Raw genomic sequence first — 27,522 nt, 5'->3', positions numbered from 1 at the left:
GTAGCAATTTTAATGGCTAGTAGTGTATATTGACAATAATACTGTCGTGGTGCACATGGTACCCAGTGGAATTAGACATCTAGTATTTTTTTTTTTTTTTTTGTCTTAAGCGTATTCCATACTGAAAAGTTCATTCGGGAGGTGAAATTCAACGGCGGCCGTTGATCCCACTACATTTCGCAACGCTCGAAACATCGCATCCGGAATGATGAACCAGCCGGCTACGCACTGGAGCAGAGGTCAACAAGCAGGACGTGTCGAAGAGAGGGGACACTGAACAGCGCGAGCTCGGCATACAAAGAGAATCTCCTGCCACTCGTCCCGTCGTCTCAAGTTTCAAATCTCTATAAGCTAATTCTCTTATCAGTAATGCATTGAAGTAGGTTCTGCAGGAAAGGTTATAACGTCTTTCTTCTTAGGCTCATAGAAAACAGAGGTGACAGAAGTCATGGGATACCTCCTAATATCGTGTCAGACCTGTTTTTGCCCCGCGCATTGCAGCAGATCGACGTGGCATGAACTCAACAAGTCGTTGGAATTCCCCTGCCAAAATACTAAGCCTTAATGTCTCTAAAGCCTTCCATTATTGCGAAAGTGTAGCCAATGAAGGATTTTGTGCACGAACAGATCTCTCGATTATGTCACATAATTGTTGGATGAGATTCATATCGGGTGATAAATCATTTGTTCCAAATGTTCAAAATGTTCTTCAAACCAATCGCGAACAATAGTGACCCAGTGACATGGCGCATTGTCAGGCATAAAAATTCCAGCGTTGTCTAAGAAAATGAGTTCCATGAATGGCTGCAAATGTCTACAAGTAGCCGAAAGAAACCATTTCCAGTCAACTATCCATGTAAACTCAGCCCACATAAATCAAATGGTTCTGAGCACTATGGGACTTAACATCTGAGGTCATCAGTCCCGTAGAACTTAGAACTACTTAAACCTAACTAACCTAAGGACATCACACACATCCATGGACGAGGCAGGATTCGAGCCTGCGACCGTAGCAGCAACGCGGTTCCGGACTGAAACGCGTAGAGCCGCTCGACCACAGCAGCCGGCAAACACAGCCCACACCATTATGGAGCCAACACCAGCTTGCGCAGTGCCTTGTTGACAACTTGGGTCCACGGCTTCGTAAGATCAGCACCGCACTTGAGCTCTACTGTCAGCTCTCACCAACTGAAATCGGGACTCATGTGACCACGCTACGATTTTTCAGTCGTCTAGGCTCCAACCGATATGGTCATGAGTCAAGGAGTTGCGCAGCAGACGATGGCGTGCTGGTGTCAAACGTATTCACATCGTTTGTATGCTTAGTAGCGCATAGCCGGTTAACGCCAGATTTCACCGCACTGTCCTGACGGACACGTTATTCATAAGTTCCACTTGGATTTCTGCGGTTATTACATGCAGTGTTGCTTGTCTGTTAGCAGTGACAACTCTACGCAAACGCCGCTCTGTCGGTCGTTAAGTGAAGGCCGTTGACCAATGCGTCGACAGTGGTGAAAGGTAATTTCCGAAATTTGGTATTCTGGGCAAACTCTTGACACGGTGGATCTCGGGACCCCAACTATTTCCGAAATGGAATGTCCAATGCGTCTAGCCAACTACCACTCCTCGTTCAAAGTCCGTTAATTCCTGTCGTGCGCCCATGATCAAGTCGGAAACCATTTCAAACGAATCACGTGAGTACAAATGACAGCTCTGCCAGTGCACTGCCCTTTTACACTCTGTGTAGGCGATACTAACCTCGTGTATGTGCATATCTGTATCCCATGACTTTCGTCATCTCGGTGTTGGTCACTGAAATACGGCCATCGTCCATGAACTACACTGTTGTTGTTGTTGTTGTTGTGGTCTTCAGTCCTGAGACTGGTTTGATGCAACTCTCCATGCTACTCTATCCTGTGCAAGCTTCTTCATCTCCCAGTACCTACTGCAGCCTACATCATTCTGAATCTGCCTAATGTATTCATCTTTTGGTCTCCCTCTACGATTTTTACCCTCCACGCTGCCCTCCAGTACTAAATTTGTGATCCCTTGATGCCTCAGAACATGTCCTACCAACCGGTCCCTTCTTCTCGTCAAGTTGTGCCACAAACTCCTCTTCTCCCCAATTTTATTCAGTACCTCGTCATTAGTTATGTGATCTACCCATCTAATCTTCAGCATTCTTCTGTAGCACCACATTTCGAAAGCTTCTATTCTCTTCTTGTCCAAACTATTTATCGTCCATGTTTCACTTCCATGCAAGGCTACACTCCATACAAATACTTTCAGAAACGACTTCCTGACACTTAAATCTATACTCGATGTTAACAAATTTCTCTTCTTCAGAAACGTTTTTCTTGCCATTGCCAGTCTACATTTTATATCCTCTCTACTTCGACCATCATCAGTTATTTTGCTCCCCAAATAGCAAAACTCCTTAACTACTTTAAGTGTCTCATTTCCTAATCTAATTCCCTCGGCATCACTCGACTTAATTTGGCTACATTCCATTATCCTCGTTTTGTTTTTGTTGATGTTCATCTTATACCCTCCTTTCCAGACACTTTACATTCCGTTCAACTGCTCTTCCAAGTCCTTTGCTGTCTCTGACAGAATTACAATGTCATCGGCGAACCTCGAAGTTGTTATTCCTTCTCCATGGATGTTAATATCTACTCTGAACTTTTCTTTCGTTTCCTTTACTGCTTGCTCAATATAAAGATTGAATAGCGTCGGGGAGAGACTACATTTGTGTCTTACTTCCTTCCCATGCACTGCTTCCCTTTCATGTCCCTCGACTCTTATAACTGCCATCTGGTTTCTGTACAAATTGTAAATAGCCTTTCGCTCCTTGTATTTTACCCCTGCCACCTTCAGAATTTGAAAGAGAATATTCCAGTCAACATTGTCAAAAGCTTTCCCTAAATCTACAAATGCTAGAAACGTAGGTTTGCCTTTCCTTAAACTTTCTTCTAAGATACGTCGTAGGGTCAATATTGCCTCACGTGTTCCAACATTTCTACGGAAACCAAACTGATCCTCCCCGAGTTTTTCCATTCGTCTGTAAAGAATTCGCGTTAGTATTTTGCAGCTGTGACTTATTAAACTGATAGTTCGGTAATTTTCACATCTGTCAGCACCTGCTTTCTTTGGGATTGGAATTATTATATTCTTCTTGAAGTCTGAGGGTATTTCGCCTGTCTTATACATCTTGCTCACCAGATGGTAGAATTTTGTCAGGACTGGCTCACCCAAGGCTGTCAGTAGTTCTAATGGGATGTTGAACTACACTACCTGATCAAATGTATCCGTACGTCGTTATGCGGTATTTACTACTAGCTATCACGAGAGGCGATGTCGCCAGTAGAAAATGAGGCTGTGAGAATTATGTTGTAGGTAGAGAAGCAGTATCTGCGTTGTCAATAGAGAAGTACTAACAGCTCTATGTGTCGGCTAGGAGAGCTCTGTGACGCTGAACGTGGACTAGTCATTGGATGTAAACTGAGTAATAAGTTCGTCTTGGACATTTCAACCTTTCTAAAGCTGTCCACGTCGAGTGTAGGTGATGTGATAGTGAAGTGGAAACGCGAAGAACAACCATAGCTAAACCATTAGGAGGCAGACCGCATGTACGAGGGTAATCCCAAAAGTAAGGTCTCCTGTTTTTTTTTATATAAATACATAGACCTATTTATTTCTACAAAGGTTTACCTCAGTTAACAGCTTGAACATTTAGCTACTTTTAGACATACTCACCATTTCTGTCGATGCATTTTTGTAGGCGCTGTGGCAGTTTTTGTATGCCCGTGTCAAACCAGCTCGTCGGCAGCTCCGCGGCTTTGGCGAAGAGGGATGCCGCCGCTGCCGTGATTGTTGCTTGGTCTCAGGTGTAAAGTGGTACACCCAGGTTTCGTCACCCGTGACAATTGAGTTCAGAAAGTTGCTCTGTTCGGCTGCAATGTCGTGAAGATATGTGCGGGAAGCAACTCGTTGCCGCATGTGGTCCTCAGTCAGCATGCGTGCCACCCATGTTGCACACACCTTCCAGTAGTTCAATGTTTCCGTTAAAATTCTGTGAGCGGTGCTTCGGGAAACCTCAGGAACCAACGTGCAGAGATCATCCAGGGTGATCCGCCGATCTTCATGCATGCTTTGCCCAACCTTTAACATTGTCTCCTCAGAAATTGATGGTCTCCCGCTCCTTTGTTCGTCGTGAATTTCGGTCCGTCCAGCTGCAAACTCTGTACACCATTTACGAACATTTTTGACATCTATGCACGACTCACCATACACTTCCGTCAATTGGCGATGGATTTCAATCGGCGCAGTGCCCTTTGTGTTCAAAAACCGAATAACTGCGCGCCATTCGCACTTCGCGGTAACATCCAACGGGAGCTCCATTCTCAACGGTTGCCAAGCCAAGACTGAGCGTTTCAGCGCGGCGTGCGCATGTTTACACACGGCGCGTGAAGCACTCTTCATAACAGTGTGACCAACTGCCACACAGAGTTCCGTACTTATAAAAAAATAAGAGATCTTACTTTTGGGATTGTCCTCTACTAATGGATACGGACCTTCGAACACTGCGGAGCGTGGACGCGAAAAAAATTACCAAGTCAGCAACAGTTTTCATTCGTTCGTTCTAAGGGGCTATCAGCAGTCTAGCTAGCACAATGACTGTGCGTAATGAGTTGAAAACAATGGAATACAATGGTCGATCAGTTGTCCATAAGACACATTTTTCTGTAGTCACTTGTAAGTGAGACTTTATGTCATGTAAAGGGCGACGCCACTGGAAAGTTCAGACAAAAAGAAATTCAGCCTTCACTTGGAAAGTAATTTTTTTTCAGTTTACCTAGGTTTCGATGCCAATAATGGTATCTTCTTCAGAACCTATAAATTAGCCCACACGAACATATATTAAACATTGAAATACATCAACAGTCTAATGATTGCATATTAAGGAAAATCGTGATACAAAAATTAAATTATTTTGAGGGCCAAACGTTGGCCATGTCATAGGATGAAACTAATACAGAATAAAGACGCATAACTATAAGATTATGTCTGTCTATACTAAAAACAATAAGAAAACCGTAGACGGAGCTACGCCGGGCCAGGAATAAGGGTCACACATTAGCGCTAGAGACAAGCTGTCTCAAAATTACTTAGCGCCACGTAAATTGTAAACGAAATATGACAGGAAACAGTCCTGAAAAGGGACAGATGCCTACCTACGGTACAGTACATTTAACAATTTTCCTAAGAACTAGCTACTAAGTCGGGACAAGAAACTTTCATTCAAATATTATAATAAGAGAGCGAAACCCCGCTACAGTAACTAATAAATTATTATGGGAAACACAGGCATGCGAAGGATGAAATATCTTGAACATAAATCAGGAAAATTAAAAACCCCTTTGCAACTGGTGTCATTACCAGTATAATACAAATTAATGGAGACGAAATGTACAATCGCACTATAATAAAGGGGCAGAGCAGATACGAAACAGCATCGGCCATTCGAAGCGGACCGTGGGTCAACTCCACTGGAGTAAAGGCTGAAATCCTTCGAAATAATTTCTATTTTTTAGTTGCAGCTTATCATTAAGTTCAAATCAAATGGCTCTGAGCACTATGGGACTTAACTTCTGAGTCATCAGTCCCCTAGAACTTAGAACTACGTACTTAAACCTAACTAACTTAAGGACATCACACACATACCTGCCCGAGACAGGATTCGAACCTGCGCGGTTCCAGACTGTAGCTCCTAGAACCGCTCGGCCACTCCGGCCGGTCATCATAAAGTAAATTTTCTCTATCAATAATAAGATGTTTCAAAATTTGCAATTCTTCATTAGTTTCTTATTATTTTTATTATTGACAGACGTAATCTTATGATTATGCGTCTCATTATGTATTAGTTTTATCCTGTGATATGGCCAACGTTTGTCCCTGAAAATAATTTGATGTTTGTATCACGATTTTCCTTGTTATTAAATCATTAGATTGATGATGTATTTCAATGTTTAATATATGTTCGTACGGGTTAATTTATAGTTTCTGAAGAAGATACCATTATTGGCATCGAAACCAAGCTAAACTAAAAAAAAATACCTCAACTGAAGGCTGAATTTCTTATTGACTAAACAATTCACGGTTGCTGAAACGCTTCATTATGTTAAAGATTTACCACTGGAAAGTGGATGATCGGAAACGAATTATTTTGGTAATGAATGAGACTATACGCCGTTGCAATCAGATGGAATGGTCTGTGTTTGACGAATGGTTTGAGAATGTTACCTGCCATCTTGTGTAGTGCCAACAGTGAACTGGGGAAGAGGTAGATTTGCAGCTTGGGGTGCTTCTCGTGGTTAGGGTGTGGTTCCGGTACTGTGATTGAGGAAACATTTTACGGCATTGTGTAATGCGTATACTAGAGGAACAGTTCGGCAATGATTACTGTATCAGCATGACAAGACTCCCTGTCATAAAGCAGCAACTGTGGGCCAATGGTTTGTGAACAACAACATTCCTGAAATGATCTGGCCTGCCCAGAGCCCCAACCTGAACGCAATGGAACACCTCTGTAATGAGTTATAACGTCGACCTCAGCGTCGTACATCACTACCTTCTCTGGTTTCGGCTCTTGGGGAGAATGGACTGCCGTTCTTCCACAGACATTTAAGCTTATTGAAAGTGTCCCCATCAGAGTTCAAGCCATCATCAAGGCGAAGGTTGAGCACTCGTCATATTATTGTTCGCTAACAGATGTCTGTATACGGAAGAAAGGTAGGAAGATTGGGTTTAACGTCTCGACGATATCGAGGTCGTTAGAGACGGAGCAGAAGCTCGAATTATGCCAGCGGTGGGGAAGGAAATTAGCCTCCCCTTTCAAAGTAACCAGTCCGGCATTTGCCTGGCGGAAAACCTAAATCTGGTTGGCCGGACCCGGACCTCCCGAATCCGGAAACGTTTGATCAGATAGTGCAATTTCGTATCGTGTACCCCTAAAGAACCCGAGAGATCGTCTGGTCATTGACGACTGTTTCCAGGAAACTGTCATACTTTAAGGTGACCAGCTGGGTGCGGATGATGCAAACTGCGTTGCACGACATCGGTGAGGGGCAGGTCAGCAGCTACCCGTGCCTGCGAGGCAGCCTAGCGGGGCCTGTGACGTAGCAGTCCGCGTTTCGACAGCGCTGTGATGTAACAGGCATCCACCCGCCGGGCCAACAGCCGCTGAGAGCACTGTTATCTTCCAGCCGTTAGGTAACTACCGGTTACTCAGGAAAGACCGGCGGGTCTCGCCGCTCACTTAGTGCGGAAAAATCGCAACTGCAATACTAAAAACACTTCTTCTCGCACCGCCAAATGCGCCTGCTTTGTAGCATTTAAGGGCCCTGCGCGTAAATACGACTGCCAAGGACCAACAGGACGTATGACACGAACACGTTAACGTCATATTGAGGAAAATGGTGACCCCATTTTCAGTTGGAACAACTCGCTTAGGTTTTCCTGTGTTGCTCTATAACCTTCAACGCGAATGACGGGTGAACTATTAGACAACCTGCAGCGAAGCCCATTCGATACCAAATCCGCACTTATTTCGTTCCTCGATAGCGCACTTATTCACTTCGTTAGTGAACACTTACAACTTATTCTCACCAATGCTGTACGAAGTTTTTAGATCATTAAACCGGGAAAATAAAGAAATACGCGTTAATGCTACGTATCAGAACCAACTCGGTTTTGCTGATGACATCGCACCGTTTGCCTCTACCACAATTTCACGGAGCAAATTTGAAAGTAGGCCTGAAAATAAGGCCAAAATAGAATGCAATCATTATGCCACGGATAGTATAATATGATCTAATTCTATTGAACTCCCCACCCTCCTCGTAAATATGAGATCCATTGCTACCCTCGATCTACTGCAAATCGATTTCTTAAGATAAAAACTAATTTTTAAATTAACATTTAAAATGCTACGTAATTAAAGTCTACTGTGATGTAACAGCCTTAACGGCCAGTACGTAAGAGCACTTGCAATTGCCCGTCCCTTTCCATATCGACCTTTTTACTTTTACATAGGTGGCTGGGGTAAAATACAGGGAGCGAAAGACTATTTACAATTTCTACAGAAATCAGATGACAGTCGAGGGAAATGAAAGGGAAGCAGCGGTTGGGAAGGGAGTGAGACAGAGTTTAGCTTCCCCCCCCCCCCCCCCCCACATGTTATTCAATCTGTATATTGAGCAAGCAGGAAAGGAAACAAAAGAAAAATTCAGAGTATGTATTAAAATCCATGGAGAAGAATTAAAAACTTTGAGGTTCGCGGATGACATTGTAATTCTGTCAGAAACAGCAAAGGACTAGGAAGAGCAATTGAACGGAATGGACAGTGTCTTGAAAGGAGGATATGAGATGAACATCAACAAAAGCAAAACGAGGATAATGGAATGTAGTCGAGTTAACTCGGGTGATGCTGAGGGAATTAGATTAGGAAATGAGACACTTAAAGTAGTAAAGGAGTTCTGCTATTTGGGGAGCAAAATAACTGATGATGATTGAAGTAGAGAGGATATAAAATGTAGACTGGCAATGGCAAGGAAAGCGTTTCTGAAGAAGAAAAATTTGTTAACATCAAGTATAGATATAAGTGTCAGGAAGTCATTTCTGAAAGTATTTGTATAGAGTGTAGCCATGTATGGAAGTGAAACGTGGACGATAAATAGTTTAGACAAGAAGAGAATGGAAGCTTTCGAAATGTGGTGCTACAGAGGAATGCTGAAGTTAGATGGGTAGATCACATAACTAATGAGAAGGTATTGAATAGAATTGGGGAGAAGAGGAGCTTGTGGCACAACTTGACTAGAAGAAGGGATCGGTTGGTAGGACATGTTATGAGGCATAAAGGGATCAAAATTTAGTATTAGAGGGCAGCATGGAGGGTAAAAATCGCAATCAAGAGACGAATACACTAAGAAGATTCAGAAGGATGTAGGTTGCAGTAGGTACTGGCAGATGAAGAAGCACACACACACACACAATCTCCCCCCTCTCTCTATCTCCCTCTCTTTCCCTCCAATCCCTCCCCCCCCTCCTCTCCCCACTCCCCTCCCCCCCTCCTCATAGGTATACTATCCTGTTTATTGAGCAATGAGAAACATGCCAAACATAACTTCACTACCAGAAATATTGTCCTAAACACTTTGTTGTAGATTTTGTAAATAGCATAAGAAAAATTTTGCAATGTAAAAGAATAATAATAATTTTAGAAAGAAAGTAATGTAATATTTATATTTTATTACGAATGCCACACGAACCAAAAAAGCCTCCACAAAACTCTTTGGAAACATCACCAGCCACACTCTTTGGTTTGTTTATATATTGTAAAGTATGTGGGAGTCGCCATCAGTGGAAAAGTGCCTGTTTCACTTGATATTTAATGATACTGGTAAGCATACATTATGTTTTCCAGTGCAGTGCCTGCCACAAGAATAAAAACAGTGAATAATACCATCAAATTAATCTTACAATCATAATATTCTTCCCACATACAGTGCTCACTTTTACGTCTCTGTATTTGCCACAGACGCACAACCCTCACAATACTCTAAATCCAATTGTGTCATCTGATGATGAATCGCCAGGCGATTCGAAACCGGTCACAAATAAATAAAAATTTAAGAAAAAACGGCTATTGGTTACAGTAATTCCTGAAACCTTTAACAAGACAGTCGCAGTGCTCCAAATCCAGAATGGATAAAAAGTTTTGTTCGGATGAATGTCTTTGCGGTATAATACTGGCTCCAACAGGCCTGCGTCCGTTGCATGATGCATGTTTCGGACAGCCGTTCATTCCGAAACGACTAAGCAGAAACGACCATCGACCTGTTGTATTAAGAAACGTGATTAATTCCACAAGGAGACATTTTTCCATTGAACCACGGTCCAATCTCAATGATCCCATGCTAAGGTAATCGTAATTAACGATGTTATTGTGTCAACATGGGATCACGTAGGGGTCGCCAGTTGCACAGCCCCATGTTCTGCAAAGAGCGCTTGACTGTGTACTCCAAAACACTTGTGCTACACCAGCATTGTGCTCTATCGCACATCGTCGCCTATCCAGCTTCACAAAGTGGGCAAGTCTCCAGTCTCCACGACATGTGACGAGGCGTGGACGTCCAACATCGTGTCGTCTACTCGTGTCTTCACCGTTCTTCAACCACTTTCCATAGATGGTCACAGCAGTAGTACGCGAACAGTCGACCAGCTTCGCGGTCTGCGAGATGCTCGCCCCCATGCGTCGGGCTGTTAGAATGTGTCTTCTGTCAAATGTCTCAGGATTTCTCCATTTGCGGCCCGTACCGTCGCCAGAATGATTGCACATTCGTCTCTACTCCTCTTACTGACTTTCCTTACCACTTCACATAGGTGCAACGCCACCCCACCACGCCGCATTCTATCTCCCGATGAGAAGTGGTCATAATGTTTTGACATGTCACTGGCAGTAACCTTACGGAAAAATTATTGAAGATGCTTGTCCTCGGAGTCTTTCGCGGGGGCACATCTGATTAGAATCTTCTCGAGGGTCTCTGCTCATGCTTCAGCATAGTGGGATTCCGTTGAAAAGGAGGCAGCTGAGATTAGAATAATCGGCAAAAATTTTATCAGGTACCAGGGCTACACACTTAGCAGGACGTGGAGGCGGGCTTTGGATATCGAGGCGGGAGCGGCAGTTTAAAACATGGCGCCGGCCCCTCGCGCCATTTGACGTCACTCGCTCCCGCGGCGGGCGGCAACTGATGCCCAAGTCGCCTTCTGCGCATGCGTCGTTTCGCCCTCTCTGATTGGTATAAAATGCTGCAATCGTGTCTAGATAAGTGGAAAAGCACGCCAGCCACGTTTCGTACCATTGAGGATAAAGTCTGTCACCGACTAAAACTACTAGCAGGCCGCACCCGAGGTCTACATCCTTCTACTATTATCCTCACCTATTAATTCCTCGGCCGTCCCATCCAAACCTACGGCATAGCTGTCTGGTCTCTGTGTCGCCTACATTCCATAACCCCCTTGAAATCCTGGAAAGACATGCACTCCGTTTCGCCTTCCACATCCGCGTACCTCCCCCAACTCGCATCTTGTACCACGCCTTCTCCTCTTCTTACAAATGTGTGTGAATTTCTAAAGGACCAAACTGCTGAAGTCATCGGTCCCTAGATTTACACACTATTTGAACTAACTTAAACTTTTGTACCAAGAACAACACACACATACATGCCCGAGGGAGGACTCGAACATCCGACGGTAGGGGCGGCGCAATCAGTGACATGGCGCCTCTAACCGCTTGGTTACTCCTCGCGGCTCCTCTTCTTACAGCACCTTCGGATCCGACACTAATCGCACAACTCAGTCCCAGTAGACAATTTCCCACTCAATAATAACCAACCCAGGTACTCTGCTGGGACACTAAATCCAAATTCTACCTTCCATGCAACTTCACACCTTATCCATCCTCTCCCGCCGGAATTATAACTACCTCGCAATCCCCAACAATGAAATCCGTCCAGAGATACACCCTTCTTTCCAACCCTAATCACAACGCTCGCTCCCACACCATCCTCCCATTCTCTCCTTCCCCTTCATCCACCTTGCTGACTTCTAGTTGCTACCTGCGGGTCTACAGGGCCCATTAGTCATACTCATTACCGCACCTTCATCATGACAATTTTTTCATGTATCGTCTAGCATTATCGCTACACAATGGCATCATTCACGTTCATCAGGGACTATATTGTAACTATAATAAAAAATCGTCAAAAGAGTTTTAAAACCATCAATATTTTCCATCTATGTGTATTTTACAAAAGCCTTGTTTACTGTAATTCGTTTTTATGTAAAAACCGCAAATGTCGTCCAACAATGCGTTTTTTATGAAATCATCTGTTATTGTCACCTTTTTGTATTTTAACCATGTTCCAAATACAATTTATCCGCTGCCAGCCTGCCTCCTTTGTGAGGAATCGAAATAACAATAAAGAATAAAACAGCGACGGCAGTAAGTGCTTTTTACTCCTGACGACGATTTTGGAGATAACCATCAAAAGATCGAGTATTTTACTCGAACTGACGCAACTTGAAAACCGAGATGACTTTATTAACTTGCAGGTGCTGAGATAATGTTTTACTATTTTGAGGAGTGCATCCTGCATTAACTGAATGTATGTTTAAAACATTGAGCAAGTTAATACAAAGACACAGTGGTTTAGAGATCTTTTTGTAATAGTCAAATTTATAAGAATGAATCTTTCACTCAGTGGCGCAAGGGTCGCTTATTTCAAACTTTCTGGTAGATTAGTACGCTTTGCTGGCTCAAGACTCCAATCCGGAAACTTGCCTTTGGAGGGTAAGATTCTTACTGGCTTGAATTTCGAGTCACAACAGCTTCAAACTAAAGTTCAAGGATTGAGTCTCAGTTTAGCAGGTGACAAACTACAAGGAAGGTATAACTGCTTACTTATTATTGGAAGGCCCATTAGTAGGTCAAAGAAATAGTTCATTGAAATGATAATTAAATGGACACCCTAGCTGCAAACAGGCGTTGATGTACTTCATTGGGGACGTGTTGAAAATGTGTGCCCCGATCGGGACTCGAACCGGGGATCACCTGCTTACATGGCAGACGCTCTATCCATCTTTTTCTTTTTTAATTTCATTTAGTTCGTTGCATCTGATCAGGGTGGACGTCGCAAGACACCCTTTTAAGCTCGTTGTTGACCTATTAACTCTCTCTCTCTCTCTCTCTCTCTCTCTCTCTCTCTCTCTCTCTCTCTCTCTTTTTTTTTTTTTTTTTTTTTTTTTTTTTTTTACAGAGGGCAGCTATCCCTGTGACCGAACACGCTCAGCTACCGTGCCGGCCCCGAGCCACCAAGGGCACAGAGGATAGTTCGCCTGCAGGGACTTGTCCCTTGCACTCTCCCCGTGAGACCTACATTCCCAACATGTCCACACCACTACATTTTTAGAGCGCCTAATAGATGTTTGCCCATCATACTCGTTACCCGTGGCAGATTAATCTACCAAGTCCTGTACGAGTTCGGGAATAGCGTGTGCGTTCGCACACAAGAAGGTGAATGGCCGGGAACCCATATTTTAACTATATATGACGGTAGTATCTGTTCCTGAAAGAACAGTTACTGTTGATGACCATGCAGCTTTGTTAAAAATGAAATGATAATTAAATGGACACTCTAGCTGCAAACAGGCGTTGATGTATTTCATTGGGGACATGTTGAAAATGAGCAGGAGATCCCGGGTTCGAGTCCCGGTCGGGGCACACATTTTCAACACGTCCCCAATGAAGTACATCAACGCCTGTTTGCAGCTAGGGTGTCCATTTAATTATCATTTCGTTTCTAGCAAAGCTGCATGGTCATCAACGGTAACTGTTTTTCGGGAACAGATACACCGTCATATGTAGTTAAAATACTTCATTATCACGGTTGCGGATATTGCATAGAAGTCGTTATTTGAATGCGAATGTACTATTGCTTAGTTCGAGGGTAAACGTGAAAGGGGAATATACTACATGACGGAAATTGCGATGTATCGTAATGTAGTGTTCATATCGTCATGTTGTCCACGGACAGCCCAAGAGTGAAAGTCGCCTTCGTCGATGCGCTGCTGTTAGTTTACTTAGAGAAGCACCACAGAATTTGCTCCGATCGTACACTGCAGCGAAATTGTGTGTTTATCTTCGTCGGACGATGTTACGTAACTGGCGACGCTATTGGAGCTTTCCCCGTCTTATTTCCCAATAAGGATACAAGAGGTCACACGACGGTGGGCGGGACCGGGAAGTCTTCAAACCGACAGAAGAGGAACGTTGTTTGTTACGCAACTGCAGCTGGACTCTCGCGTGCAAATATCTTGCGGTGCGCTCCGTCCTCATCTCTGAGGTCAGTGTTCTCTGTCAGGGCTTCCAAATACGGAGTCAGAGGCATTTTCCTAACAGTATGAGTTACACATCGAGTCAGTAACGAGTCTCGTTTTCATCGGCCCTCGTACGTCACTCCGCGCTGAGGTAAAAATTCAATAACGAATGTTGCTATCCTAACTGATAAAGCTCAGAGTTGCAGTTTTCGCATTAACCATGCAGTGAATGAGAACAGAAGAAAACCATGAATGCAGAATACAAAAGGTGTAGGGGCTAAGAGCGAATTCGCTATCAGTGGCGACTCATGTGGTAGAAACTATGAAATAAATCAAACTGCGACATTGTCGCGTATGTAGAATAAATTTTCTTTAATTTACGTCTATGACCACAAACTTTTTGTTCACAGATTGCCGGTTTCGATCTATAATGGCCATCTTCAGATCTGTGTTTTATAAAAACAGTATCCTAATGTGCTGCAGCCATAGTGGCATCGTCAAATGTTAAATGCAAAAATTTGACGATGCCACTATAGCTGCATTATATTAGGACACTGTTTTTATAAAACACTGACCCTGAATATGGTCATTACACGCTGAAACCGGTAATCCGTGAACAAAAAGTTTGTGGCCATAGACGTAAATTAAAGGAAATTTATATGAAAGAAATATTCTAGAATTCGAATCTAGAACAACTTCCGACATTAGTAACTGATAAGTAGATATCCATGGTGTAGAGGAGCAGCTTAAATCCCTTAATAAAGGCAAGGCTTTCCATACATATTATATACCACTCAAGTTTCCTTCAGAGTACGATGAAACAATAGCTCCATACTTAGCAATTCTATACAACTGCTCACTCTTCGGAAGATCCCACCTAAAGACTGGAAAGATACACAGGCCACACCCGGGTTCGATTCCCGGCGGGTCAGGGATTTTCTCTGCCTCGTGATGGCTGGGTGTTGTGTGATGTCCTTAGGTTAGTTAGGTTTAAGTGGTTCTAAGTTCTAGGGGACTGATGACCATAGATGTTAAGTACCATAGTGCTCAGAGCCATTTGAACCATTTGAGGCAGGTCACACCAATATTCAAGAAAGGGGACACGAGTAATCCGCTGAATTACAGACCCAAATCACTTTAGTCGATTTGCAGTAGGATTTTGGAACACATACTGTGTTAGAACATTATGAATTACCTTAAAGAAAACGATTGATAGTCAACGCAGATTCAGAAAATATCGTTCTTGTGAAACACAATTAGCTCTTTATTCGCACAAAGTAAAGAGTGCTATCGACAGAGGATATCAAATTGATTACATACTTTTAGATTCCTAGAAGGAATCAAGTTAAATGCCTATGGAGTATCGCCTCAGTTTTGTGACTGGATTAGTGATTTCCCGTCACAAAGGTCACAATTCGTATTAACTGACAGAAAGTCATTGCGTAAAACATGACTAATATCTGATGTTCCATAAGGAAGTATCATAGGCCCTCTGCTGTTCCTGATCTACATAAACAATGTAGGAGACAACGTGAGCAACTGTCTTAGATTGTTTGGAGATGATGCAGTCATTTGCCGTCTTTTAAGGCTTCAGATGATCGAAACCAACTGCAAACTGATTTAGACAGATATTTGTAGGGTGTGAAAAATGGCAATTGACTCCAATGTAAAGTGCGAAGTCATACACGTGAGTACTACAAAGTCCGCGAAATTTCGGTTACACAAATCTAAAGGCTGTCAGTTCAGATACATACTTCGGGATTGCAACTACGAGTAACTTAAATTGGAACGATCACATGAACATGTTTTGGGTAAAGCAAAGCAAAGATTTAAATTTACTGGCGGAAAAGTTAGAAAGTGCAACTGGTCTACTAAAGGCATTACTTAAACTACGCTTGTTCGCCCTCTGCTGGAGTACTGTTGTGCGGTGTGGGATCTGCATCAGATGGGACTGACGGAGTACATCGGAAAAGTTCAGAGAAGGGCAGCTCGTTTTGTATTATCGCGAAATATGGGAGAGAGGTCACTGACATGACACGTGAATTGGGTTGGAAATCATTAAAACAAAAGTGTTCTTTGTCGCAGAAAATTTTTTTCGTAAAATTTTAACCCCCAACTTTCTCGAGAAACTGTGAACATATTCTGCTGGCGCCCACCTACATAGGGAGAAATGATCATCACGATAAAATAAGAGAAATCAGAGCTCGTTTTTCACACGAGCCGTTCAAGAGTGCAACGATGGAGAAATAACTCGAAGGTGGTTTGATGAACCCCCTGGCAGGCACCTAATTGTGAATTGCAGAGTAATGATATAGCTGTAGATGTAGCTGAAATGCGAGGTGTAATTGCAATTTCCGCCCAATAACAAACGATGGGAATGAGGCATCTGAGCCCCTAAAGATGACTGACATTTGGAGAATACAAACTTCCGAATGTGACTGTGGAGAAAAAGGCATATCCGCTTGTAACCATAATGCAATATCGTCGCCCGCCCCGCCGCAATATTGATAGTTGTGTCTCTCGAGAGCACGGAGCATGACGTAATTGTTAGTTGGAGGGTGTCGTGCGTGAGCTTGGCGGATATCATACGTGTAGTGCCGCACATGTGGACTGCAAAGACGCAAACTGCCGAATTTTTATGAAAAATCGCTTAAAGCGTTCACCGAGAAGTTTTGTAGTTTACAGCAGTTTCAACAGTTTTTAATCATCTTGCTGGGAATAGGAGCGTGTTGATGTTTTTATCCCGTGTTGCGTTTTATTCTGGATTGGATTTTCTCATGTTGAGAAATGAGAAGGAACGATCCTTTATACTTGGTAAAAAGACTTTATAAAACCAAGAACGCACAAATATTTCTTTATTTTCAACAACCGGTTTCGACTGACCTTGTTGTCTGGAAGATGACCTGAGGATGACTGCGAAGTCTGACGAAACCAGTTGTTGAAAATAAGGAAATACTTATGTAAACCTGGCTTTAGAAAGTTTTTTTTATTAAATTTGGGTTTTTAAATTCCATCTTCTCAAAACACAATGCATTCCTTTGTCGGTTTACACAACCATGTTTTGACACCAATGTATCTTCTTCTGCAGGTTTCGATTTATTTCTGAGAGCACCTCACTTTTGAAATTGGATTTCTACATGTTGGCTACTTTTAATGCCTCTTACCGTTTGACAGAATTTCAAGTTTTACGCCGAGTTGTCAATCTTTGATTTCTGTTCTTTTTTCATTGTAATTATACAAACTATTTTCCAAATCTTTTTAAACTTCATGTTCACCTGTTTTCATACGATTTTTACACAAAAACGATATTTGTGAAAACGCTTATGTCACCATACTCATTTAGAGACGCTATTTTATTATCAATATAATGTTATTGGCAATGACATAGTGTCACATCCCATTTCGTTCACCATCCGACATAATTCCTGTTCACTTTCTGTGAGTACTGCTATGCTGCCGGCGAACCGATCACGCCGGTCTTATTTCCGCTATAAACAACTGCCGCATCGAAGTAGTCATTTACTTCTCTCATTTCCTCTTCAGTACGCAAATGAAATATGTGTTGACAATGAGACACCAACCATTATACATTTCTGGACTCTGGTGTCATTCCATCCGTGCTAATTGCCTTATCTTGCTTCAAATAAAGAGAATGGACTTAAAATACATAAAGACACGTCACTCTATTCAGTTCCGCATATTCAAAAGCCTTCTGCGAGTGTACTAAACGATAAATGTCTAAATCAGGGTCAGCGCTTTACTTAGGTGTTTCGTGCAGCAACGTGTTAGCGCTCACTATGAGGTATGATGAGAAAGAACGGGTGTGTGTAGACTGCTGGTTCTAACTAGCCAATGAGGAGCAGCGGACCAACAACCTGTTTCAAAAGAGTAATATCACATTGTCACGTCAAATGATTGAAGCAATTTCACAGATTTGGTGTACCTATAGTATTTGATATATTGACTCATGACTTTGCACACACACAGAAAAACTCAAAGTTTTTTTGACATATCACACATACTCCATATGTTCCCTAACCCTGCTGATTTTGCAGATATCAAGTCGATGATCAACTTGTCTCTACGGTCGGCGCAGCATGTCCCTATTAATCTATTGAAAAACACTGTTGACGAGAGTCCACAGTCTGGTAGCTTTGTTGGTAGAGAGAGTAAAAACAAAGGTCGGGAGAGCGTGGAGACCATGACGTGAATTGCTGATCATAAACCCCATCACGACCGATTCATCGGTTTCTCAATTTTCTGATTAAGAATTCACGAACATCATGATGAGAATGGGGTAGAGCGCTATCGCGTTGGTATATGAAGTCCGCAATGTTGTTCTCCAGTTGTGGCATTTGCCAGTTTTCCCGAATGTCCAGATACATGTATTCTGTAACGGTCTTCTCGCAGAAGAAGGACCGTAAACTTTAACTCGTGGGACTGCACAAAACACATTAACTTTGGTGGATCTCGAATGTGCTGCACGATAGCGTGGGGATTCTCTGTCCCCCCAGATTCGCACATCGTGGCTGTTCACCGTGCCGTTCACAAAGAATGTCGCTTCAACACTAAACATGAGTTTCTCACAAAACCCATCCTCTTCCATAAGCTGTTCCAATTGTCCTGAAAATTCAAAGCGTCTGACTTTGTCTTAAGTTCCTATGGAACCAAACTGATGAGGTCACCAGTCCCTAGGCTTACACACTACTTAATCAACTTAAAGTAACTCACTCTTAGGACAACACACACACACACACACACACACACACACACACACACACATGCCCGAGGGAGGACTCGATCCTCCGACGGGGGGCAGCCGCGCGGACCGTGGCAAGGCACCTAAGACCGCGAGCCTACCCTGCGCGGCTCAGGTTTCAAAAGCACAACATCTGAGGTCATCAGTCCCCTAGACTTAGAACTACTTAAACCTAGGACATCACACACATCCATGCCCGAGGCAGGATTCGAACCTGTGACCGTAGCGGTCGCGCGGTTCCGGCCTGAAGCGCCTAGAACCGCACGGCCAGTCCGGCCGTCGCGGCTCAGGGCTTATTGCAATTGCAAGCGGTAAGTACTAAGATGTAACTATCCTTATTAGAAAACATTTAAAACATTAACGCATTTTAAAGAAATGAGACATATCTATTTTCTAAATGGGACATCGATTCTTTAAAGAATCAGGAAAAAAATGTGACTGGTTCTCACGTATTCAGTGAGGGACCGATACCGGTCTGCACAGTCAGTTTCACCTTTTTGACACAACACTACAAGATAGAGGCAGGTCACTTACACGAGCCCCGCCAGCACGTTCATGAGGCTGCTCTTGCCGGCTCCGGACGGCCCCATGATCACGGACAGCAGTCCCGGCCGGAACTTGCCGCACACGCCCTTCAGGATGCTGCGCCGGGCTGTAACACGCGTGACACACTCGTTAGAAGCGAATTTAGCGCTCACTTTCATTTACACAGAAATATATGAGGGCCGCTCGAATAGCAAGGACCGATCAGTAGCGAAATGGAAACTACAGTGAAAATCAAAAAAGTTTTATTTGCAACAGTTTGCTACACCTTCCAGCTACTTGTCAACATAGTCGCCACTCCGACTTAGACATTTCTCCCAGCGTTGTATCAACTTTCCAGTATCCTCGTCGTAGAAGGTAGCCACCTTTGCTTTCCGCTATTTCTCTACGCTGGTCTGCCGTTCGTTGTCTGCGTCAGCATATTGTCTTCATGGCCAGTGAATCATGTATGCAAGTTCAACATCAAAGGGTCCTAAGTCCGGGCTGTATGGTGGGTCATCAGACACTTCCCATCGGAAGTGCTTCAGAGGCGTCCTCATTGCCCCTGCAGAAGAAGGAAATGCATGACATGTTCTTTATGTGGGGTTGCATGAAATCAGGCGAAACCTCCCAGCGGGCACATATATTTGGCGGGAGGCACTGTTTTTCTAAGCATCCTAAGGTGCTCACTTTGTGCTGAGAACTGAAAAGAGCGATGTGACGCGATCGACAGGCATACTAGAGACATTGCCCAACACATCTGAGCAAAGCTTCAACGGGTATTCACTGTCATTTCCATTAAGCGGCCACTCGGTTCTTACTTTCACAATAGCCCTCGTAGATTATCAAATTAAATGAAGAAACTTCGCTTTCATCTGCGAAACTGCCGACATATGCCATTGCTGAAACTGTGTTGTCTTCTCTGCCCACGCGATGACTCGTTTAGCCTGGCTCCTTTTAAAACTAAATTTCGCAGACAGAACAGTTCCCCTAAGAGTTTTTTTGTTGCTGGCCTCGAAGTCCAGGTCTTTGAGACAAAAGCGGCCACGTTTTCGTAAGAAATCGGTGTTTCTTTGTAGCTGAGCCGTGCTGGCCCCGGCTTATACGTTGCCTTAACCCTTGTCTATTACTCTGCGTTTGGTTTTCCGCGGTTATTGCGGTTATGCCGTGCTTCTTCCTCTTTCTACGGGTGGCAGCAGCGGTGTTTGTCGATATTCGCACATTGTACTATCTTTGGTATGGTTCGCTTAGGGGAGACAGGTAGTCGGCCTAACTATATCCGATCCGCTGGCAACCGAACCAAGAGACGGTCAACGGACCCACCGACAAGATGACTCGCATTCCACCCGACCAGTACACAAGGAACTCCAATGCCAAAACGTAAAAGCCGTAGCCGCCCGCAACCAAGTATGCATAAGCTGTCAAAACTACACACACGTGTTGGACAATGACAACACGGTGAGGAAAGGACACTACCTGAATTTTACGTCACCAGCCAGGGTAGGTAACCGGAACCCTACGGCCACAAGGCAAAAAATTCCGCTGGTGCACTTGGACTTCAAATAACCAAAATACAGTTCAACTCCACTGGATGGTAGCCAAACTTTCGCCAACTCGAACACTCGCTGTTGCTCACGGGAATACCCCCAACAGCCAACCATGAAACCAGTGGCACAATGTGAACAGACTGGCTTCGGTAATTAAGTCACCTCTCAACTTTGATGTCCTGGGTCGGTGAGACACGAACCTCGTAGCAATCGGAACAGCTCGCACACACTCAGACACTGCGTAGAGACCGCCAGTGGGCCCGGCCCACTGCTCCGACTGCTCTGACTGATCCACACCAACTGACCGACTGCCGCACACCGGCTGGCCGGGAACTGTAAGCACCAGACCAAAGATACTACAAGGTGCAAATATCGATACACACTGCTGTTGCCACACTTAGAAAGAGGAAGAACCACGGCATAACCGCAATAACCGCGGGAAACGAAACGCAGAGGAATAGTTAAGGTTTAAACCAACGCGTAAGCCGGGGGCAGCATGACTCAGTAGTGCCCAGAACTTCTGACTAAAAACGCGTGTAACAATATCGCGAAAGGGGGTACATATTCTGTGCAAGTTGCTTCTTCTCCACCCAGCATTCTGTTCCACCTGCCGTGATGCCACGATTCCTACAGCATCGACTTTAACACTACGCTTGAACTGTCCCTCCCGTCTTTGTCACGGTTAACAAATTAATGACGTTGACAGCAAACCGCAGTGAGTACCCGCGAAGGTAGTTTCCGCCATCGCTTTTTATGCTCGCACTGCGAAGTAACACCGCACACTACATTTAAGCTGAAATATGGGTGCACCTTCATTGTATTCAAACTCACGAGGGCGTCCTGAAACGTAATGCTTCCCGAATTTTTTATTCTGTTCTCAGTATCGGTTGAGGTACTACACGTCACGCATATTACTCAGTCGACTTTCCCGCTTTACTGATGTAGGTTGCAGCTCCCTGTCGCTAGGGGGCTCCGAACTGTGGCGTGTAACATGGCGGTGTGCATGGTAACTTCGTCGGTGAATGAGATACAGCCTGCTGTAATGAAGTTTCGAATTGCTTGAGCATGACAATGCCAGACCACACATAAGCGCTGCCACATGTTCAACAATTCGACGCCTTGGGTTCAATATCATAGATCGTTCTCCATACCTTCTCGCCTTCACTGAATCTGGTTTTCATGGTTCAGAATTTAAATAAAACCTTCGAGGACTTCACTACGATAGTGATGAAGCGGTTCAAGCAAAGCTGAAGTTGTCGCTCCTTCAAAAAAGTCAAACATCCTACATTGACGGTATCGACAAAATGGCCTCTCGTTGGGAGAAATGTGTTCGACGCCAGGCTGACAATGTTTAGAAAGAAATATGCACACACGAAGAACAAAGATGTAGGATGTTAATACAATTTTATGCAGACAATACTCTTCAGCAAGCCCTCGTACATCAGGATTGACCCTTCGTCACGGAGCAAAGCTAAGTACAGAACGTAGCCGCAGATTACATTTCATCCAACTCGCTAAAATTCGCGAACTATTCAAATGTACAAAGATAAAACTGGCATCAGTGTATTCTATAGGACCAATTTTTTTTAGGAAGACGGGCGGGAAGTTTACAAAATACATATCCTGATGTTAGCAAATTTTGTACAAGCGGGTAACATTTTTGCTATTGTAATTGGTTGTACATATTACGAGAACGAAATCTTAAGAATAAATTATATTTCCATCTGCTCTGAATAGGAATCATGTCAAAGGCACCCTACATGAGATGCACTCCAAGGGAAAAAGAAACAACGACCATCACGAAAAAATTATTCGAATGGGCCGGAAATCGGTAGATACGGTGTACATCTACAGACAAACAAATGATTACAATTTCCGAAAAAAACGAATGATTTCTTCAAGAAGCGTGTCCAGACACGTTTTCGGCCTGCAGTCCCACTGATAGCTATACAACTGTCTTCAGTGACAAATACTGCTTCGAACTGAGCTCCGATGACAAGCAAAGACATGTCTAGAGACACCCAGGAGAGCGTTGGATACTAACCTGACTGTCGCCCGTCTTACGGCCCGACATCCAGGAGTCATGGTATGGAGTGTCATGCCTTTTCATAGCTGGACGCGTTTGGTTGTCATCTGCGGCACCCTTACAGTAAAGCGGTAGATCGACGATATTCTACGACCCGGTTTGTTGCAGTTCACGGCAAGCCATCCTGGGCTTACATTTCAGCAAAATAACGGTCGCCCGCACACGGCGAGAGTTTCTACTGCTTGCCTTTGTACTTACTAAACCCCACCATGGCCAGACCGGCATTATGGGCAAGATCCTCCAACCAGCTAGGGATTTTGGTGATTCAATTGGACAACGTTTAGCACAGCATTCCTCACGAGGACTTGCAAAAACTCTGTCAATCAATGCCACGTCGAATACCTGCTTGCATAAGGACCAGAGTTGGACCAACACGTTATTTAGTTCCTCAGTTTGTGAATCTCTTTCTCTTGAATTAATCATCCGATTTTTCTGAAAGTGTAACCATTTGTTTTCCTGCACAGATACATCACATCTATATACTGTATTTCCGCCCCATTCGGATTTAGAATTAAAAGCGACGCATGTTGTCCTCTCACGTGTTAGGAGATAAGCGGTCGTACGTTGGATTTAATCACGAGAGCTGCGCGGGATAGCCGCGTGGGTGCCCCCGTCCGAAGTTCGAGTCCTCCCTCGGGCATGCGTGTGTGTGTTGTCCATAGCGTTAAGTTAGATTAAGTAGTGTGTAAGCTTAGGGACCGTTGACCTAAGCAGTTTGGTCCCATAAGATCTTGCCACAAATTTACAATTTAATTACGAGAAACAGATTGCTATGTTTCTAATTAACATGTTATTACGTTTCCTGATCAACCAGGGTTATGTGATCTCTCTCAGTTAGCAGCGACATTAACCATGGACATGATGACGTATCGAATCCTCAGCAGATGTACATAATTTGGTAATCCGCTTATCCACGTAGTGTTTTTCCTAAGAATTTCCAGCTTTCATGATTTTCCAGCTTCCTCTTGTTTCTCAAACACCACCCTGCCAAGTTTCACCACAATGTTCTAGTTTATATTCATAGATGCGGCATTTCTTTCAATGACCTTATTAACAGAAAACAGCGGGCCACCACGAAGTTTTTCTTTCCCGAAGTGGGCACTTGAAGTGCAAACCAATTTATCTCGACTGACCTTGTCGATGCACCGCAGTTCCCTGACCGAGAGAGCGACTTCGAGCGTTTTCATTCATAAGATATGTCGACTTTGCTCCTGACTTTTTCCAGTATCGCACAAGAAACAACAACAACAACAACAACTCTATGTTACTAAGTTGCTACGATCACTCGATCGCAGTTGCTAGTTGCCTATCTAACGGTTTTCAGGGACAAAAAAAATTTGATTTCCACTACTCATTAGGAGATACAATCTTATGAGGGTTGACTGAAAAGTATTGCCTCTACCTTTGTAATCTTTGTTGGCAGCATTGGTATGCGTCAGGTACTGGCTTGTTCTGTAGCCTCTTTTTTACAGCTCCAGTTGGCAGGAAACCTTAGCATTGAACGGTTGTGTTGTTACAGTGTAAAGTATGCAACCCCGTGCAGACGGTCGGTCAATACGATTTAAGCAACGTGCAATCATTGAATTCTTGACAGCAGGAGGTGTCACCACAAAGGAGAGTCATCAAAGAATGAAAGCTGTTTATGGTGAATGCGTTGATGTGAGTATTGTGCGTCGTTCGACGAGTAAATTTAAAGATGTCGAGGAAACATCTGACCTGCGTGACAAAGAGTTTGACGTTCTGTGACATCAACCACCGAGTTTCACAAGCAAAATGGTGACAGATTGATTCAGACGATCGTCGTATCACTCAGAGAGAAATTGCAAGCACAATCGGCATTTTTCCAGCTGAGGGCTGCGTGTTGGATTTCTATTTCTGGGGCGAGTTTTGTGTCGATGTTCCATAGACTTACGTTTCGTCTCCGGGTCGTAATGGTGTACCCACGTTTCATCTCCCGTCACAACTGAATGGAGAAAGGCGTCACCTCCATTCTCATAACGCGAGAGGAGTTCCTGGCAAATTTCAAGTCTGTGCGCTTTCATTTCAGGAGCCAGTACCCGGGGTACCCACCGTGCACAGATCTTCCGATAGCCGAGCAAAGCAATAATGTGACCCACACGTTCTTGACGATTGTGCTTGCAATGAAAGGGCAGTAGAGTAGTGGAGTGGCAGCGTTGTCGTTTGTACTCAGGTAATTCACATGAAAAGGTGTTCGACGCGGTGATTATGGCTGCACGAAGGAGATTAACAGACTTGGAACGCGGAATGGTTGTTGGAGTTAGACGCGTTCGGACATTCCATGAGGGAAATCAATATTCCGAGATCAATAGTGTCAAGGGCCAGTCGAGAATACCAAATTTTTGGCGTTATCTCTCACCATGGCCAACGCAGTGGCCGATGGCCTTCACTTAACGTCCGAGAGAAGCGGCATTTGCATGGAGTTGTCAGTGTTAACAGACAAGCAACACTCCGTGAAATAATCACAGAAATCAATGTGGGACGTGCAATGAACATATCCGTTAGGACAGTACGGCTCGATTTGGCGTTAATGTGCTGTGGCAACAGACTCCGATGCGAGGGCCTCTGCTAAGGGGACGACATCGCCTACAGCGCCTCTTCTGGACTCGTGAACATATCGATTGGATCATAGACTGGAAAACCGTGGAGTGGTCAGAGATGTCCCGACGTCATGTGGTACGACTAGATAGGATTCGAGTGCAGCGCAGACCCCACGAAGCCATGGACCAAAGTCGTCAAAACGACGCTGTGCAAGCTGGTGGTGGCTCCACAGTAGTGTATGCTGTGTTTACATGGAATGGCCTGGGTCTTCTGATTCAACTGAACCGATTATTGACGGGAAATTGTTATGTTCGGTTACTTGGAGACTATTTTCAGTCATTTATAGACTTCATGTTTCGAAACATTGTGGATGGCGATGCACTATGTCACAAGGCCACAATTGTTCGACATTGGTTTGGAGAGCATTTTTGACATTTCGGGCGAATAATTTGGCCACCCAGATCACCCGCCATGAATCCCATTGTACATTTATGACACATGATCTCGAGGTCAGTTCGTGCACAAAATCTTTCACTCCCAACACTTTTGCAGTTATGGACAGCTACAGAGGCAGCGTGGCTAAATATTTATGTAGAGTACCTATAACAACTTGTTAAGTCCATGCTACGGCGAGTTGCTGCACAATGCCGAAAAAAAGTAGGTCCGGCACGATATTAGGACATATCCCATGACTTTTGTCACTTCCGTGTCTGTAATTGTACCACACACAATTCAGGGGATTTGACGTCGTAAATACTGATATGCGTATAAAACTAGCTTATGTTAAAACAGAACTGCTGAAACTGTTTTATACAAGGGAGTTCGGTTCTCTGACGAATCGGGTGTGCGGGGGAGGGTTACTGGTAAATTAATAAGTCTCGTAATCTGGAGAAACAGAAACAAACAAATTTACAGAGCGCAACGAACGGCCAAAGAGGACTGCAAATTGATTGAATGTGAAGGTAGGAATTGTACTGGTGGGGTGAAGTTTTGGTAACTGCGGATAAATATTGCAGCTACAGGTCTCGTGAAATCGGTTGAATCCATGACGCGTCGTCACGAGTGAGCTTCACCCTACTACATCCTTTATAGCTAGAGGTCTGCGCGGATAAGAAAAGTGCAATCCGCATCCGAACCGCATCCGAAGGTCCTAATCCACAACCGCAACCACATCCGCAGCAATTAATCCGCATCCGAAAGTTCCCTATCCGCATCCCCATATATTTAAGTTTTGAATGAGTAATTAATAGTAATAGACAGCAGTACTTAGAATTATCGTATGTAATAACAGTTATGGTTAGGGTGCCATTTCTGTGACAACTTAACTACCTTTGACTTCTTAAATCACAGGAAATGCTCTATACCTAATCTAAAGCAGACCATTCCAAACAGGAATGCATTGGAGCACACACAGTAGCAGCTCGGACCTCGTGGGTTTGGAAACGCAATTTAAAAAAATAAAAATCAATTTAATAGTATTAAATGATGAAAATACGTGTATAGAAACAATTATATTTTGCTGCTCTTGTGCCAAGGCAGCTGAAAATGACGAGGGTTTTAAACTGTCACTAGCACATTGCATCATTTACCGACAGTTTTTTTGTACTCACTGCTTGGATGTGTCAAATTTTGAAGCCATTCATGTCAGCTGACGATTATATTATATCTTATGCGTTCAGTCCTCGTCATTTCCAGGTGAAAATATTTACAGTATTAGGCCTACACTGCAAATCCTGGCGCACCTGTGAAAAAGTTAAACTGCCAGCAATAATTGAGATTGTCTGGAAGAACGGATTGAAAATGGTTCAAATGTCTCTGAGCACTATGGCACTTAAAATCTGTGGTCATCAGTCCCCTAGAACTTAGAACTACTTAAACCGAACTAACCTAAGGACACCACACACATCCATGCCCGAGGCAGGATTCGAACCTGCGACCGTAGCAGTCGCGCGGTTCCGGGCTGAGCGCCTTAACCGCGAGAGCACCGCGACCGGCAGAACGGATTAGGCTCTGGTCTCTTGGGTACAGCTACGTCGATCGTAGCCCGGGGCTGAGGACAACAGACATCCGCCCTACCGTGGCCCTGCAAGATTCCAAGAATGTCAACA

General features: G+C 44.0%; 1 protein-coding gene across 1 annotated transcript in view; it reads right to left on the bottom strand.

The window, feature by feature from the left end:
- Positions 1-27,522, bottom strand: part of LOC126277887 (ATP-binding cassette subfamily G member 4-like) — a 307,189-nt gene that overhangs the window by 87,859 nt on the left and 191,808 nt on the right. Inside the window, exon 2 of the mRNA XM_049977437.1 lies at positions 19,235-19,352. Within this exon, the coding sequence (XP_049833394.1) occupies positions 19,235-19,352 (118 nt within the window). The remainder of the gene's footprint in view (positions 1-19,234; positions 19,353-27,522) is intronic.

Source organism: Schistocerca gregaria, chromosome 6 (assembly GCF_023897955.1).
Source record: "Schistocerca gregaria isolate iqSchGreg1 chromosome 6, iqSchGreg1.2, whole genome shotgun sequence".
Classification (NCBI taxonomy): domain Eukaryota; kingdom Metazoa; phylum Arthropoda; class Insecta; order Orthoptera; family Acrididae; genus Schistocerca; species Schistocerca gregaria.
Note: the sequence above shows the minus strand (reverse complement) of the source record. Positions and strands in the feature narration are given on the sequence as shown.